Genomic DNA, 17,777 nt, shown 5'->3' with positions numbered 1-17,777 from the left:
CACTGTGTTTATTTGCAGGCATTTTACCTTGTGATCATGTAAATTGGCTCAATTTAGTCTGGCAAATATCCACGGTCTCGTCTGGAACAAAAGATGGATATATTTACATTCACCTTTATCAAAAATCTGTTAAAAGGGAAAATAAATCTGCTTAAATGTTTCTCATTTATAAGTTATTTCTCAATCTTTTATTTGTTAACAAATGGAAATTCCATTTTAAGCAAATACATTTCAGGAAAAGTGAAATATTAATAACATTCATCAATCCGATGGCACTCTGTCATCCTGAAGCAGGGGAATCCCTGTTTGCTGGCTCAGCAGCGGAGAAAAGGAGTGGAGAGAGAGGAGGCGGTCTGGCCTTCCAGGAAGTCTTTGCCTTGTTCCTTGTGGTTTGCCTGAGAATGTACAAAGTCAAATTATGCCGTTGTCATTTGCTAAACAATATCAAAAGTCATTCCCCTTAGAGAACTGTAGTTTTAGTTTTTTTTGTTCTTATTGAAATCAAGTTGACTTCTGGGATTTCTTTGTTCCATTTGGCAGTGCTTTGCAAATGTGTCCTCAAAAGATCAAAGTAAGCATAAAATATGTTACAACACGATTCTGACAGCAAATCACGACCGCAGTCGTTTGATCAGAGTAAATGGGCAGGTTGTGACCTTTCAGAATCCACCCGGCTGATGGGTTTTGGCAGCATCTTCACTCCTGAATCGAGCGCTTCTTGGTTTTTCAGGGGGAGTGAATCAAGTGCCGAGACGCTCTATATCAGGTCCCTCCTGAAATGTTGCCATTCTATATATGGGCATAAAAATGTGTTTTTGTCCGTTGTCAAGTCATTCTGTGTTCCACAAGCACATCCTTCCCAGCACAATGAAATCAGTGAGCAACATCATTTGAATGCGGAAAGACAACTTAACCACTGCCTGGAGACAGGAACAGACTGTTGCTTAAACACTCGACTTATTATAGTGTGATTCAGGCCTAGACTTTTAATAAACACTGCTCCAATAAATTACATTTCAATTTTAGAAAGTTGGAAACAGTTGGAAATCTAAAATTTTCGAGGGTATTTATGTATGATTAGTATATAATTTTAATTATTTATCTTTTAAATGTATTACAATTTTTATGTACAACTATATTTCATACAAAGTTTGTGTGTGTGTGTTTAAATATATTAAATATTCATGGACATTAAATTAAAGATTTTTAGGTCACTCTTTATTTTAAGGTGTGCTTGTCACACTTTATATGTACTTACTATTATAATAACAATTATTTATTAATGATTAAATAATTACATGCAAGTAATCCTAACCCTAACCAAATAGTATGTGTGTGTGTGTTTGTGTGTGTGTGTGTGTGTGTATATATATATATATATATATATATATATATATATATATATATATACACACACACACACACACACAAACACACACACACACACACATATATATACATGTATGTATACTTACTATTTGGTTGGGTTAGGATTAGGGTTTGATTTAGAGTTACTTGCATGTAATTATGTGTAATTAATTGTTACATATATGTTTATATATAATATTTATATATAATATTCAGGTCAGTTGTGGCGAGCTTTCATGACCACATGAAAGATGACCAAGGTTTGGCATTATTTTGAATAAGAAAGAAATGGAAAAGTTTTGTGTAAACTGTAATGTCAAATTGGCTTAAAATAACTACTGGAGCAATGCGTAATCATGTTCAATAAAGGCATGTAGGCGTTAGCTTAGAGACTAGCCAAATCCAGCTAATGTCAGTCATGTTATTCACTGTGATCCCGTCCACGCCGTCTATTCCTCTAACATATACCTAATTCAGTGGTAGTGCCAATGCGATGTCAAGGCGCTTTTACGAAATTCTGTTGACTTGCTTTTCATTATCTCTGCGTGCCTGCGACTTCAGTTCCCACAGAGCACATGATGAAGTATGTTTTTAAAAACTGTTTTAATGCTATTCTTTGATCAAATTTCCTATTATTTTTGGCTTGTGTTTTAATATGTTGGCTAATGTTATATGAAGATGAAGAATTCTGTCCGGCTATTAATTGATTTTCCATTGTTCTGCATTTCCCCAGCTAATTTTAATAAATAAGCATTGGCTGACATTGAGTCTGTGCTCTCCTTTTTTCCTTTTTTTTTTTTTTTACAGCATAAAATCAAATGAATATAACTTGAGACAAGTGTAGACTATGGCATAATTGTGAATTAATTTTAGTGGAATTAATTGAGGGATTTGACAGTTTGATTCATAGAATAATATTTCAAATTAAGGCTATTGTATACATGCACGCACAAAGTATTTTTTTTTTTCTTTTGGGGATTTCTTGCTTTTAGATTAGCCGATTCGTTGGATACAAAACTTCCATTTAAACGTCATTCAATTTAGTCATTGCGCACATCCCTTATATGTATATATATATATGTATATGTATATATGCCATTTGTTTATATAAAGGTGTATATATGTATACACACACAAACACACATTTATTATTTTATATAAAATCTAATAAACATCTTTAATATATATATATATATATATATATATATATATATATATATATATATATATGCACATATAAAACAGTGTTACGGTTTTTTAATAATGGAAAATGTAAAAAAAATAAAAATTATATGGATTAGATAAAAAAAAGAAATGATGCATGAGTTTTCCACTCTCAGTTTCATGTCGCTGCTTTTAATCTATATTTATAATCTCCATATTCAAGTATAGAGGAAGTACGAAACCTTTGAATTTGTGGCTTCTAACAAAACTAGCATGCATTTGTTTTTAAACCTTTCATCTTTATGAAAAGGCACGCAGTCAAGCTCCGAGGTTCTCACGATACCGCTGTGATCCATCTAGCATCATAAACATATACACACCTTCATTATTGCAACAAAGTCATGTTTCGCAGCAGCTCTGATTCAGCTCTGAAACGACCTCTGTGCACATCCATGCACAAAGAACACAAGAATCTAAAGCACTGTGATATGATTATATCAGTACAAGCCATATTTTAAACTGTAAGCAGCTAATTTTGAGGTCAGCCCTAATCTGATTCACACCGAAAAATGGTTCCTATTAATGAAATGGATTGAATACCACAGCCTCTGGCCACCCTCCAGTTCCTGGTTGTTTACCGCTCACTGGTTTTCCTCGAACAGTGAAGGGTTCTTGGAAAATCTTGGCTGTGCAAAGAGCGTCTCGAGCCCCTTCAGATTCCCCATACTTTCCATTAGCGCACACATGCACTCTTTAACTACAAAAGCCTCTGATTCTGAGTGCATTGTTCTTCACAACCAAAGGATAATGCTGTGTTGTTGCGTGTGACATACCATCTACACTTCATATTAATTAGACTGCGGGTTCAGGCTATATTCACTGTGTGTGTGCTTCACAGCCATCTCTAATCTAAACTCTCATGCATACAGTTCTTTATGACATGATATCAGCCATACATCCATCCAAAGTGCACACACACAGCAGTGGACACACCCAAAGAAGTGGGCAGCCATTTATGCTGCGGCACCCGGGGAGCAGTTGGGGGGTTTGGTGCCTTGCTCAAGGGTATTGAGGATGGAGAGAGCGCTTTACATTCACTTTCCCCACCTACAATTCCTGCCGTCCCCAGACTCAAAACTCACAACCTTTGGATTACGAGTGTGAATCTCTAACCATTAGGCCACGACTTCCCACTGGGAAGAATGGTGAAACCGGATCAATTGCACCGTTTAAACAGGATCATTTGTATGCAATTTCCACCACATTCTGGTTTGCTATTAACATGTGTTTCATATTCAGATATTGTATCTTAAGAAGTTTCATTCTTAAAGTGTGCTCACATTTACTGTTGCGTGTCGAAATTCAAAATTCAGTCATTCCAATAGGAATCCGGAGTTTTCAGCTTCTGTTTGAACTTTGCTTCATATATCTGTTCTTCCCGAACAATGGACTTTTTTTTTTCAAATTCCTTAATTTATTTTATTTTTTTTCGCTAATTTATTTATTGTATTTTTTTATTTGTTGATTCATTTTATTTATTGTTTTATTTTGAGGCTATTTACAAAGATTTAAAATTGTGTAGATCGTGCATTAATTGTTATTCATTTTTTTATTTGCTTTATTTGTTTTATTTATTGTATTATTCATTTATTGTTTTGTTTCATTATTTGTTTCATTTTAACTATCCTTCACAGTTGTCCTATAAACTTTACGTTCTATAAACTTCCCTCTGAGATTTTAATTAATGCTAAATATGAAGTATTTAACGAAATCTTCAAATGTTAACAATTTAGTGATTTTCGCTAATTTCGTGACCACGCCTTTGGTCTCTCTGTAACCTTTTGCAGTACTTTGGACCAGGTCAGCAAGTAAAATACCGATTGGTGAATTATTTTTCTTTTCTCTTCTCTCAGGACCTCCGTTGTCTGGATGATCTGGCGATCTTCTCCCCTCCGACCGACTCCTTAACCGAATACACCGTTAATAACTTAATTAATACTGACATGCCTCCCAACGTGCCTACGATATGGGACATCAAAACACCAGCATCAGTCCAAGAGGTGAGGCCAATTCCTGACACGCACTTATTCCAAATGCTAATGTTGAACTTAATCAATGGTTTTCAGTCGTTTTTGGCATCTATGCTGAATATTATTTCCGTAGTACGAGAAACCAAACCTGTTTTTGACACACGCATGAACTGAACCTTTGTTCCAACTCTGATAGTAAAGCATGTGATCTTTCTGTTGGCTTTAACTTTTTCTTTCACTCTCTTTTGTTTCTCTTTTTCCTCTTCAGTTGAATCCTAACAGGTTTCAAGGTTTAAACTCGTTAGATGACATCACTGCTATCATTAATACACCACCCATAGGAGGTTATCAGCAAATTGTATGTTTTTAATAATGAACATTATATATATATTTTAGAAAAACTGTAGCAGTAGTTGTAGTTAATACATTTTTACGATATATTAATAAATGTTTTTAAATAAAACAATGTAAATAAAAGCATACTAAAAATATCATTCAAAAATATTTGTATACAAATATAAATATTATTTCTTTAACATGTAAATGAGATTTCAGTGTCTATGTAAAGTCTTTCGCTTTCTGTTTGTCTTCTCAATCATATCACGTGTTTACACAGAGACCCCAAACACAGCCAGAAGAGGAAGAGGAAGTCGAGGTTGAGGAGGCAGAAGAGCTGGGTCATGTTGACACCTATGCAGACTACAGACCTTCTAAATGTAAGCATTGATTTTTGGAATGCATTTTATGCCTTTTTGTGTCCTAATGGAGGATTTATATTGTTTTTGCATTCTCTTTTGCTATCTTAGCCAAGATAGGAATATCTCATCCAGACCGAGTGGTGGAGACCAACACTTTGTCCAGCGTACCTCCTCCTGATATCACCTACACCGTGTCCATCCCAGAGACCACCATAAACAGCGGACAGCTCTCTGCCTTGCAGCTGGAGGCCATTATCTACACCTGCCAGGTACCCCGACCAGCTTTGCCTTTCTTGTCCCACTTAGTGTTAAACAACATGCACAACAAAACCTTAAAAGAAAATAATGGACTGAACTCTTTCTCACTCAAAAAAATTATATATATATATATATATATATATATATATATATATATATATATATATATATATATATATATATTAGAGGCTATTTACAAACAATTTTACATTTGTTTAGATCTTGCATACTTAAGTTATTTGTTTATTGATTGATTTGTTTTATTTTATGTATTATTTATATATTTTGTCTGTGAAGCTATTTTCAATTGTTCACATTTGTCCTGCAATATTTTTTTTGTATTGTGTAATTTGATTTATTTATTATATTATTTATGAATTGTTTTATTTTCAGACTATTTACAAATAATTTTAAAATTTAGATCTTCATTTATTCATCTATTTATTACATTTTATGTTTTGTGACATTTGTGTTACTTATTGTATTATTAATTTTTTTTTCTTCATTATTTATTTTCATTTTAAAGTTTTATTATATATATATATATATATATATATATATATATATATATATATATATATATATATATATACAGTCCTCTCAGTCCATTAAGGCAGTATTTTCCAAATATAAAATGTCTGTCAAAACTTTTAAAACGACATTATTTACTATAAACTTCCACCTGAGACTTTAATTAATGCTACATATAATGAATTTCGTGAAATAATAAATTTTTTATTATTTGGAATAAATAAATAAAAAACATTTAATTAAAACAAACTTTTTTTTACTTAATTTAATATTGCATGTTAAAAGTCATAAACTTTTATTCAATTGAGCATTGGTATTTCTCTCATAATCTGCAGTTCCATCATAAAGATATAGTAAAATCAGTATCATACTGATTGTTTGCAAATATTTTATTCTTTCTGATCATTAATATCGACTTCTTTATAACACTCTACAGCAACATGAAGTGATTCTGCAGAACAACCAGCGGGCCGGCTTCCTCATAGGGGACGGCGCTGGAGTGGGTAAAGGCCGCACAGTGGCTGGCATCATTCTAGAAAACTACCTAAAGGGAAGGAAGAAAGCACTATGGTAAGGGATCTCCAGATCCATCAAGCCTTACAAAACTCGCACCGTTGACACCACAACAAAGACGAACTCTAGATCCGATGCCTCATCCTCCTCATCTCTCCTCCAGGTTCAGCGTCTCCAATGACCTGAAATATGACGCAGAGAGAGATCTCCAAGACATCGGTGCACCCAATATACAAGTGCATGCCTTGAATAAGGTCACTATTACTGTGCGGCTCAATACGGCAGCCCTGTTAACGGAGATCACGTTTCTAGTGATGCACATTCTCACAGACTTTCCCCATGGCTTTTCTCGACGTGTCTAACTGTAACTGTTTTCCATGCAGATAAAGTACGGAGACACAGCTACCTCAGAAGGGGTCCTGTTTGCGACCTACTCGGCACTAATTGGGGAGAGTCAGGCGGGCGGCCAACACCGAACTCGCCTAAAGCAGATCTTAGACTGGTGTGAGCCGGGTTTTGATGGAGTTGTATCCTTCACCTGCTATGTGCATAAACAGATTGTGTTTTCAGGGGTTTGCTAACTTTGTGTTGCCTTAAACCTCTTGCAAAATACATGTTGTTTCCAAAAATGTAAGCAATATTACAAATTCAGTGTTATCACAGAAACAACATATAATAACAATATTATTATTTATCCAAATTGATTACAATTCCGTAAATTGAAAAATGAGAAAACTAAAGATGACATACAAATCTGGAAAATTGGGTTTGGTTTTGTTTGATCAGTCCTCAGCGAAATATGTCGGTGATATGTGTGTGAACAGTGAAGTTGGTTTTACCCTTGACCCTAGACATAGATTATATTTGACGAATGCCACAAAGCCAAAAACGCAACATCCACAAAGATGGGCAAGGCCGTGCTGGATCTGCAGAACAAGTTGCCGTCAGCCAGAGTGGTATACGCCAGTGCCACAGGTGCCTCGGAGCCAAAGAACATGATCTACATGAGCCGCCTGGGGATCTGGGGAGAGGGAACGCCCTTCAGAACCTTTGACGACTTCCTCCACGCCATTGAGAAGAGGTTTGTTGAGGAGCACGTACTTGCTAGCTGGCCAGTTTGAAAACAGTCCTTTTTGGATCTGTAATCTGAATGAACTCTTCATTGATAGGGGCGTGGGGGCCATGGAGATCGTCGCAATGGATATGAAGGTCAGCGGGATGTACATCGCACGTCAGCTCAGCTTCTCAGGAGTCTCGTTCCGCATAGAAGAGATCAGCTTGGATGAAGATTTCAAACTAGTGTACAACAAAGCTGCTAAACTTGTGAGTTATGAGAATTCCTCTTACTTTTACTTTAAAGAGATAGTACACTCAAACATGAAAATTACCCCATGATTTACTCACCATCAAGCCATCCCAGGTGTACATGGCTTTCTTCTTTCAGACGATCACAATCAGAGTTAGATTAACCTTTTGACACAGAGAAGTGCTTCGTACATGCTTTCAAACATGCCAAAACGAAAGAGACACAACGTTATTGCTTCTGTTTGGTGTGATTTTACAGTAGAGGAAATGTTTGTGGAGCTATGGCTACAGTACTCCCGCATTTATGTTTTCTCAAGGGATCACAGTGACAAAAAGTCAGTTAAAAACTATTTTACCTAAAAGAAATTTTGACAGTCCTCTTCATGCAATCCAGATTTGTGTCCACTGTCAGGTTTTCTTTTTTGGGGGGGCTTTTCTGATGACAAGAGAGCAAAACATGCTGTTTTCTAGCCATTGTTTGTTTGCGCTCACGTCACCTCCTGTCTAGTCCCGCGCTATCAATGACAGTACGCATGTCGTCAAAATCATGTTCTGGTAGAAACGTGGAGTCTGTTTCTTGTTCAAGACACAAGATTTTTGGAGTCAAAATCTGATAAATGACTAAGTAAATAATAAAGGGTGTTAATAAAGTCCTTCTGAAGTGATGTGTTTGTGTAAGAAAAATATCCATATTTAAGCTTCGGCTAACTGTCGTCCTCGTGCTCACGAGAGAGTGGAAGAACGAGAACCAAGTTTTGCTTACAGTAAAGAAAAACCAGTCTCCTCTTGGCTTATATTAAAATCTTCTGTTATATTTTTATTTAAAAATAGAATGGAAGAGAACAGGGACTAGAGCTGTCAAAAGTAGTCTTCTGAAGCCAATGTAAGACTAAAAATGTATCTGTTTGCTGATTATATGAAGTTGCTTAACACCTTCAGTCTCAACATTCACTTTCAGTATATGAAAAAGAGTTACTAGGCTGTATAGGTTTGGTGACCAAATGATGACCGAATTTAAATAAAGTACAGGAATACAAGTATCTAAATTGGTCTGTAAGTGGGTCATTCGTTTGTGTACTAGGGTTTGTTACTAGTAGTAGATTGTTACTAGTTACTGACTGTCTGACAGCTTACAGTTTGTTCATTTGTTGTGAATCCATCCGCAGATTATTAACATAATTGGCTAATATTACTGGTTTAAATAAGTATTGTTTATCTTAATGGTTTTAAATATATATATATTTAGGCATGCCAGTATGTCAGTGAATTTAAACTACAGTACTGCTTGCATTCAGAGTATAGGGGTGTGTGTGTGTGCGTGTGTGCATGCGTGCGTGCGTGCATGCGTGTGTGCGCCCGTTCATCTGTGTGTGTGTTTGAAGGCCAAATGCCACTATTGTTGTGCTTTTGTAATGTTAAAGGAGATCGTTTTTAAGTATAATTGTTATTTTCTTCCCCATGCTGTCGACTTGGTATCAAACATTGTGTTCCTTTAGCGGTATTGTTACCGACTTCTAGATATTTTGGTATCGTGACAGCCCTACTTTGTATCTCCATATCTGACACACAAATCTGGTATCTCATCTGCAGTGGGCGGAAGCTTTAGCCGAGTTCATGCAGGCTGCTGACGAGCTCTGCATGAGTTCCAGGAAGTCCCTGTGGGGTCAGTTTTGGTCGTCCCACCAGCGTTTTTTTAAATACCTCTGCATCGCCGCCAAGGTTCGCTGCCTTGTGGAACTGGCCAAAAAGGAGCTGGAAGCTGGGAAGGTCAGTCAGATCCGTATCCCTGAACTCTCTCTAATGATTATTTGTGTTGGGATAGGAATTTGACATTTCTTTGTGTTGCTCCTCTCTCTAGTGTGTCGTGATAGGGCTACAGTCAACAGGTGAGGCTCGAACCAGAGAAGTCCTTGACGAAAACGACGGACACTTAGAAAGATTCGTCTCTGCTGCTGAGTAAGTGAATTTTAGGGACCATTGAAACCTTTCCGAAATATATGGACACCTTATGACTACTTCTTTCCAGAGTAGTGCTCTTGCAGTTTCACAATGATAGAAAGGTTTCTCAATATGTGTTACCGTGTCTCACAGGCCATGCATCACTCTGAAACCCAGTGTCATCTGATAACAACCACTTCCTGAGGCCATCGGCCATTACACACACTTTTTTGACATATGTTTGTGTGTTTTCCTCAGGGGGGTGTTTCGGTCACTGGTCCTCAAACACTTTCCGTCCGAGAAGCAGAGGAGAGAAAAAGGAGCGGGGAACAAGAGGAAACGTGAGTTGTGTCGCGCTTTAGTATCATACATTGGCGGTCTTAGGTTTTAGCTTCATGGTTTGATTGAATGTTCTTCCGCAGGTAAGCCACGGGGACGGCAGCCAAAACAACCCCGGCACGGCACTGATGTAGCGGGAGTGATCAACATCAGCGATGACAGCAGCACGGAGTCTGACGTCCTGGACAGCGACTCCAACTCCTCGCCAGACTCCGTCCAGGACAACAACGACGATGTCATCTTCGTCGATCAAACCAGCTACCAAATGGGTACATTGAGTGTGTATTTCATGAAGCAAGTCTTATTATCTCCACGCTTCCTGATCATTTTCACAGTACCTTTGAAGGAAGCAAAAGCAATTGATCTTCGCTTTCATCCTTTCTTAGCACGGTTAGAGGAGAAGAAACAAGGGCTTCTCAACAAGATCGCCGAGCTGGGAAAAGAACTACCTCTTAACACACTGGATGAGCTCATTGATAAATTTGGAGGTCCAGAACAAGTATCCGAGGTCATTATTTAAGTATTCATATCCCTATACATAGCTATACCTTAAAAACAAGGTTGTGTCCCAGCGCTAAACATTCTTCGTGTCTGTGCGCCCAGATGACGGGACGCAAAGGCCGAGTGGTGCGTCGACCCGACGGCAGCGTCCGGTACGAATCCCGCGCTGAGCAGGGCCACACTATCGACCAAATCAACGTCAAAGAGAAAGATCGCTTCATGAATGGAGAAAAGGTAGATCTCAGAAAGGGAATCTCAAACCATTCTGCTTCCAATTCCTGATTTTCCAGTAAAACCTGACTTTACTTCCTTCAGTTGGTAGCCATCATATCAGAAGCGGCCAGTTCTGGGATCTCACTTCAGGCCGACAAAAGGGTGAAGAATCAGCGTCGGAGGGTTCACATTACCCTGGAGCTCCCTTGGAGTGCAGACAGAGCCATCCAGCAGTTTGGTAAGTAGGCAGCATTACCTAATGTCACTTGTTAAGTTTGTGGCCATGCGCTAGTTATTTTGTCTACTCTAAGTGGGTCAGTCCTCCAACTCCAGGCTAGATCACAAGTGCTGTTGAAAAGTGGTTACACTGTCAACAACCAAACACAGCGTCATTAATTCCACCAGCATCACCCAGCCACAACCTCTGTTATCAAAGCTCTCTTCCCATAAAGAGTGTCACTATACCGCAAACAACTAGCTGACAACACTTTCTGTTCTTCAGGTCGTACTCATCGTTCTAATCAGGTCACGGCACCGGAATACATCTTCCTGATCTCCGAACTGGCAGGCGAGCGACGATTTGCATCCATCGTGGCAAAGAGGCTGGAGAGTTTGGTGCGTCCCTGACATGCCTACTCTTTGTATTTGTACTTAATTTGTATTGTACTTAAAACTTTATTTTTACTTAAGCCCTCAATTCACTATATCATTCCTGACATTTCTAACCGACGTGTTTGCTTTTCACAGGGAGCTCTGACTCATGGTGACAGGAGGGCCACAGAGTCTAGAGACCTTAGCAAATACAACTTTGAAAATAAAGTGAGTAACTGACATAGAACAGTGACTGCTAAAAATACTATGATAAATCATGGACTAACTCATGGTCTGTTGCTCACAGTATGGTGCCAAAGCTTTAGATAAGACTACCAAAGCCATCCTTGGTCAGATCGACAGCAAGGTACCCCCTCCACAGGACTACCCTGGTGGAGACGCCATGTTCTTCAAAGGTAAACGTGTTTTGTGCATTACTCTTACTCACATTAAGATGTGTATCAGGTAGAACCTTAAATCTCACCAGTGCCTTCTAATCTTAGACATGAAGCACGGTATGATGGATGTAGGCATGCTATGCAGTCAATCCCGCCTGGGCATCAACACTGAAAAAGGTAAGGTTTCCACAAGAGACATATCACATGGCACTTGGCGTATTTCCTCACATGCTAATCACATGCATATATATATATCTCGCCACACATCATGTGACTCCTCTTTGTTATAGACTGCAATATCAGCAAGTTCCTCAACCGGATACTGGGCCTAGAGGTGCACAAACAAAACTCCCTCTTCCAGTACTTTACGGACAATTTCGACTACTTGATCGAAAAGGACAAGAAAGAGGGCAAATATGATATGGGAATACTTGGTAAGAAGCACTTCTTTTGCTGGTATGGTACTTTACGTTGGATTGAGCTGTTTAGATGACAACCAAGTATCTGCTTTCTGTCAGATCTGGCACCAGGCAATGATCAGATTTATGAAGAAACACAGGAGAAGTTTCTAACAGCGGGAAATCCTCAGGATGGTCAAGTTATCCTGTACAAGGTCAGTATTTTTTTTTTTAAAGTGTGCCTGAAAGTTAACGATACGCAAAGTTGCATAGATTCTTACATACAGAGGTTCATAAAAAACAGCTCTTAAATAGTTGAGCTTAGAAAACATGCCTAAGTCACATGAGTTTCATGTGTGACACACACTAAAAACACGTTAATCATACCTTCCAACAAGAGCAAAGTTTATTTTGAGAGCTTGCTCACTGAGAACTGGTTTAACAGCCGTTACTGTAAGTGGTTCCTTGACAGAGAATAAACCCCACTGCAAGACCTTTCTCTTCACATATATTTGGGATAGGCAGGACATGTAGGACATAAGGATGTTACGATGAAAATCGGTTGAAAATCGATTAAAACGTGACGATTAAAATTGGTTGAGATGCCAAACAAATTGCGATAGAAAGTTATGTTTCACCATGGCTCTGAATAATGCATATTAAAGTCATATTTACAGTGGTTACCAAAGAAACACTTCATCATTGCAGTTCATAAGCGCCACCTGCTGGCAGAGAGTGCATCTGCGTCTCATTCAGCTCTTCTGCTGTTTCCTTCAGATAATGTTTTATGCATAGTTTAACAAAACTAAAGTTAAACTAAAATTTCTAATTTTACAGTCTGATTTAGATTAAAAACTACTCATGCTGCATCGTGAGTTCAGTAAAACGTTACATCCCTCTGACAGAACGCTTTTGTTTTGTTAAACAGATAAGTGTAGATAGAGGTATGCCATGGTTGGAGGCTATCCAGAAGGCCAAAACTCTCAGCAACCCGGAAGAAGGCTTCTATTTATCCCATAAAGTGAGTATATATATTAGCAAAAAAGTCTCATCTTTCCAAATTTGCATGTAGCTTCCTTTTAGTAACACAGGAAAGGTGGTTCCTTGGAAGAACCTTTCTCTTCAGGGGTAAAGGAGGTCATTAGAGTTCCTCCGTAGTTGTACTCTGCCGCTGAACATGTTTGTGCCTGTCTCGTTTGCAGTTGAGAGGTAACTATCCATGTGTGCTGCTAGCCGTGCAAGGCCAGGAGCGCAACATGATCATCTACAAACCAAACATCGGCAAGCAGGCCCAAACGGAAAGCCTTGAGATCCTCCAACAAAAATACCGCAAGGTGTGTTCAGCTATACTGATCAGAGCGAAAGAGATCTTCCTAAAAATGATGTGCAGAGCTGTTATCTAGTGCGCATAACAGGTTGAATACAGTGTTGAAGTGACGTTTTCTACCCTTGCTTCAGGTCACTCCGGAGGAGGCACGGGACAGCTGGGAAAACCAGTTCACTTTCTCCTTCAGGAAATGTAGCCATGCTAACTGGTGAGAGAAGAGACCTTCTCAACTTGGTACTAGTCAAACTGAGCCCAGTGATTCTAACATGTATGCATGTTTCCTGCAGGAACGGGAGGTGCAAAAAGATAGAGGAGGGTCAGGAGTGCATAATGGGCACTCGGTTGCGTCAGTATCACATGTTGTGTGGCGCTCTGCTCCGTGTCTGGAAGCGCGTGTCTGATGTGGTCGCTGACATCACCAGCTCCAGCATTCTCCAGATTGTCCGCCTCAAGACCAAGGACAGCAGCAAACAAGTTGGTGAGTCAACCTGACGAGCAGATTATGATGCTCTGGTCTTCGAAAGGAAATCAGCATCTTGAAATGGATGTTCTCTCGTTCTCCCAGGTATCAAGATCCCAGAGACCTGCGTGTCAAAGGTGCGTCAGGAGTTGCTGAAGATGGACGCAGAGGTAAAGCAGCGACGCCGAGAGAAGGAGCAGCAAGCTCAGGAGCAGCAAGCTCAGGAGCAGCGTCAGGCCGAGGAACAACAGAGGCTGATGGCACAGCGTCAGCTTCAAGATTTTTTCAACCCCAGTTTGTTCAGCACTTTGCCGGCCCCCAACCTGCCCAGCTTACCCACCCCATACGTTTCCTTCACCTCATTCCCTTCCAATAAAAACCCTTTGGAAGAAATCCTGGACTCCCAGGTTAGCACTCAAGCTGAGCTGAGTGGGGACAACCTCTCCAGGCAAGCTGACCCTACTGTGGACAACTTCAACCTTGAAGAGTTTATTCAAGATCAGCCGCAGCAGGAGAGCCAGGCCATACAGGAAAACAGTTCATCACTGGACAAAGACCTGTTAGATATGCTACTGTCCTTGAACTCATTTCTAACACCCCTTACACAGACTGCCCCTGCTTCTTCCTCCTCAGATGCAGCTTCGTCATCAGCACCCATGGACTTTTCCAATTCCTTTTCTTCATCCTTGTCCGACTTCACTCCCTCGCTCACACCGTCTTCCTCGCCGCTCGTCCCTCTCCCCGCTACCGACCAGCAGATGCTCCCGTTACCCAACAGCCACTGCAGCTCTGAAGCCATCATAAACGTACGAGAGGTGTTGAACAGCATGCTTCAAGGTGGAACCGAACCACACCAGTCCGTCATTAAATACCAACAACCCGAGTGAGAGCTTTCCAGTCGGACTCTCCTGTAAAACGCGCACACACTCAGGGCTGTAGTCTGACCACGGCCGGCGTCCTTCTCCGCCATTGGTCTCGGTTCCCCAACCATGAGACTCTGCTTCACAAGACGGGAGGACGTCTGGTGTTCGCTCTGTTCTCCAGTCCAGTATGATCCCTACAGGATAGTCATCCCTGTTCAGGCATCCTGAATTTTATACACTGGGGCTTCAACGAGTATTGATTTACCAAAAATAGTTCAAGCGCAAATCTTGGGTTTTGTTTCGGTTCTATCATACCACAGCGTACAGTATCTTCAGCTCAGGATTGAGCATGCAGGAGTGAAAAGACACTTGAGGTACCAATTTGGTTCCTCGTTGGGGAAGCTCCAGGCACTTCTGAAGGTGCCTCAAATGTTCCTTTGAGATCTTCGACGTATATTTGAAATTCCTCAAAGGTTCCAAGTTCCTTATAGAACCGTACTGACTCTCTCCATTTGAAACTGTGCCTAGAGGTCTTTCAAAGGGTTCTACCAAAGTGCCGACCAAAAGGAACCTCAAATGGTATCTCAAGTATCTTTTTTTTTATTTTACCGTATTATCACTTTAGTGACAACAGATTCCGTGTGGGGCTTGCTGAGGAGCTTAACCTTTGTTTCGCTTCGAACTATCATCAGCTTCACATTTCCACGATGAACTTCTGCTAAACAAAACATCCTCTCTTCATCTGAGGAGCAAGAGAACAGGCTACTGTTGAAATGTGCCTTTGGAACAGAATGTAGACGTGATCACATACTCCTGTACCGTTCACGGGCAGATGTTTGTAACGTATTTATTGCCTTTATTTATCAGGCCTTGAAACAGTGTGTCTACCTACAGATCACTGACCTGTGCAGCTGTCTCTCTGTTGTTCTGAACCTGAACAGTCTTTCCTGCTGTCCCCTGACAGAACGGTAACGATATATTCGCTTTATTGATAACCAAAAGGACTTTTGTCGCACTTTGTCCCTTTCTTAGTACATTTCCATCGTGACCTAGAAACTAAAAAGTCCTTTCTCCCTCACAATCCAGCGTGGATAATAAAAAAGATCTGATTTCTTCGTTGATGCAATGTGAAATGCATCTCTGGTACGGTCAAGAAGAGGCAATAAAACTTTTATCCAGTTAAATTATAGCCCTTATTTAAGAGATTCATTGCCAGATGTATATGAATATTTGTAACGTGTACTTGATTATTCTTATTTAATTTTAAAGGGACATGATTTCGATTTATTTCTGATGTTTTGTTTTATTGATACTATGATATTTGCAAACAAAAAGGCAAACAATTCAAATCGAATTTATTCTTTATGCAATTGATACATTCTTATATATTTTATTCTTATATATAACCACTCCCTATCTCAGGATGAAATTTATGTCCAATTAGTTAACAAAAATGTATTTAAATCTGATAAAAATGTATCCAGATGTATAATGTCTAGGTTGACACACATGAAATATTATTTATTTAGCCATTATTGCGTATTTACTGCACAGTTTATTTAATTATTTTCATTAAGGGAAATTCTTTCAACCACATTTGCACTTGAATTTTATTTTTTTTATTTTTTTGTGAAATTGCAAGTAGTTCCTTTCTCCTGCGTATCGTTGTTACATACTCGTAAAATAATTTGAATTGTTCCATAATCATTTAGTGCATCACATAGTTTTTACTTTACAAGTGATCCACAGTGTATCCATTTAGTTTTCTCAGTGCCTCCCCAAAAAAGATGGACATGGGACTTAAGTTTCTGTTATGCATTTTAATAAAGCGTCTTATACAACGAAAGCACTATACGATGAGGCCATTAAACTGGGACAAAGTCTAATTAACCTGTTACTAAATAGAAATGCATTTGACGATTTGCACTAAAACAGCATAAATGAGTTTCTGTCCTGTTTGTGATGCAGTGCTGCCATGTTTGTTTGCTCGGAGCCCTTCATAGGAATGTTCAATGCTGTAAACGTCTCGATTCATTGGCTTCGCTTTTATATCAATATGGCTTTTACATAATTTATTGCTCTGAAAAAAAAAAACATGCTACTGACAATATATGTATCTTGACCATTTTATTCCTGTGTTCTTATGCTTTTGTCATTTTCTGTAGGTCTATTTATAATTTAGATTCAATTGTATATATTGTAAAAAAAAAAAAAAAAAAAAGATAGTGCCTTTCGACTGTTTCTTAAAGAAATTGTTTTCTATTTGTATCTAAGGAATGGAATGTATAACAAACTTTGTTAACAAAGCAAAAATTAAAATAAAATGTTCAGATTACAGAGTTTGTTGTGCGTGTATTTTTGGTGAATTGCTGTTGCGTGGTTATATGTTGTCAATATAAAAATTGTAGTTTACTGATGACATTTATAGGGAAAAAATAATAATTATTTATATATATATATATATATATATATATATATATATATATAATATATATATATATAATTTCAGAATGCATAGCTGCTGTTTTTCTTGCTTTTTCTTCATAAGTGTATAAATATGCTGGTTTGTGCAGCTGAACCGGTTTGTTGCTATGAATGTTTGAATATACATTTATTTTAGTATACAAATTTTAGAAGACGTCTCTTTCTCTCTTTCGAAGTTTACTAAGGCCCCCTAGTGGTCACCTGTCCTCTGGTTGACAACAATTGATCTTGAGGTACTTCTTTAAATGATACCATATTACAGAATCATAGTTTTGGTACCAGTGTCAAGAAACATGGTAAACACCATACCTTTTGTAAATGTATAAAATGCCATAATCCAAAAATATATATATACCATTTTGTATTACACTTGACACCATGGATCATTAAGTTAAGTT

The 17,777-nt window shown here is 38.6% G+C and overlaps 1 protein-coding gene across 5 annotated transcripts in view; it reads left to right on the top strand.

Moving 5' to 3' along the window:
- The window catches only part of si:ch73-63e15.2 (protein strawberry notch homolog 2), a 63,012-nt gene extending 45,778 nt beyond the window's left edge, over positions 1-17,234 (top strand). For 3 of the 5 annotated variants that reach the window (XM_052589178.1, XM_052589177.1, XM_052589180.1), the window contains 27 exons: positions 4,446-4,592; positions 4,831-4,920; positions 5,179-5,278; positions 5,369-5,529; positions 6,486-6,619; positions 6,726-6,816; positions 6,946-7,089; positions 7,420-7,643; positions 7,732-7,885; positions 9,458-9,634; positions 9,726-9,823; positions 10,064-10,146; positions 10,228-10,413; positions 10,531-10,652; positions 10,748-10,879; positions 10,961-11,096; positions 11,361-11,473; positions 11,606-11,677; positions 11,757-11,865; positions 11,953-12,024; positions 12,138-12,281; positions 12,366-12,460; positions 13,174-13,266; positions 13,448-13,579; positions 13,704-13,780; positions 13,860-14,050; positions 14,138-17,234. In XM_052589178.1, the coding sequence (XP_052445138.1) occupies positions 4,446-4,592; positions 4,831-4,920; positions 5,179-5,278; positions 5,369-5,529; positions 6,486-6,619; positions 6,726-6,816; positions 6,946-7,089; positions 7,420-7,643; positions 7,732-7,885; positions 9,458-9,634; positions 9,726-9,823; positions 10,064-10,146; positions 10,228-10,413; positions 10,531-10,652; positions 10,748-10,879; positions 10,961-11,096; positions 11,361-11,473; positions 11,606-11,677; positions 11,757-11,865; positions 11,953-12,024; positions 12,138-12,281; positions 12,366-12,460; positions 13,174-13,266; positions 13,448-13,579; positions 13,704-13,780; positions 13,860-14,050; positions 14,138-14,919 (4,059 nt within the window). In that variant the 3' untranslated portion in view covers positions 14,920-17,234. The remainder of the gene's footprint in view (positions 1-4,445; positions 4,593-4,830; positions 4,921-5,178; positions 5,279-5,368; positions 5,530-6,485; positions 6,620-6,725; positions 6,817-6,945; positions 7,090-7,419; positions 7,644-7,731; positions 7,886-9,457; positions 9,635-9,725; positions 9,824-10,063; positions 10,147-10,227; positions 10,414-10,530; positions 10,653-10,747; positions 10,880-10,960; positions 11,097-11,360; positions 11,474-11,605; positions 11,678-11,756; positions 11,866-11,952; positions 12,025-12,137; positions 12,282-12,365; positions 12,461-13,173; positions 13,267-13,447; positions 13,580-13,703; positions 13,781-13,859; positions 14,051-14,137) is intronic. The other 2 variants (XM_052589179.1, XM_052589181.1) reach the window with 1 other exon arrangement.
- The last annotated feature ends 543 nt before the right edge of the window (positions 17,235-17,777 follow it).

The sequence above is a fragment of the Carassius gibelio genome, chromosome B22 (assembly GCF_023724105.1).
Source record: "Carassius gibelio isolate Cgi1373 ecotype wild population from Czech Republic chromosome B22, carGib1.2-hapl.c, whole genome shotgun sequence".
NCBI lineage: Eukaryota > Metazoa > Chordata > Actinopteri > Cypriniformes > Cyprinidae > Carassius > Carassius gibelio.
The sequence above is the reverse complement of the archived record's forward strand: the minus strand, read 5'-3'. Positions and strand labels throughout refer to the sequence as shown.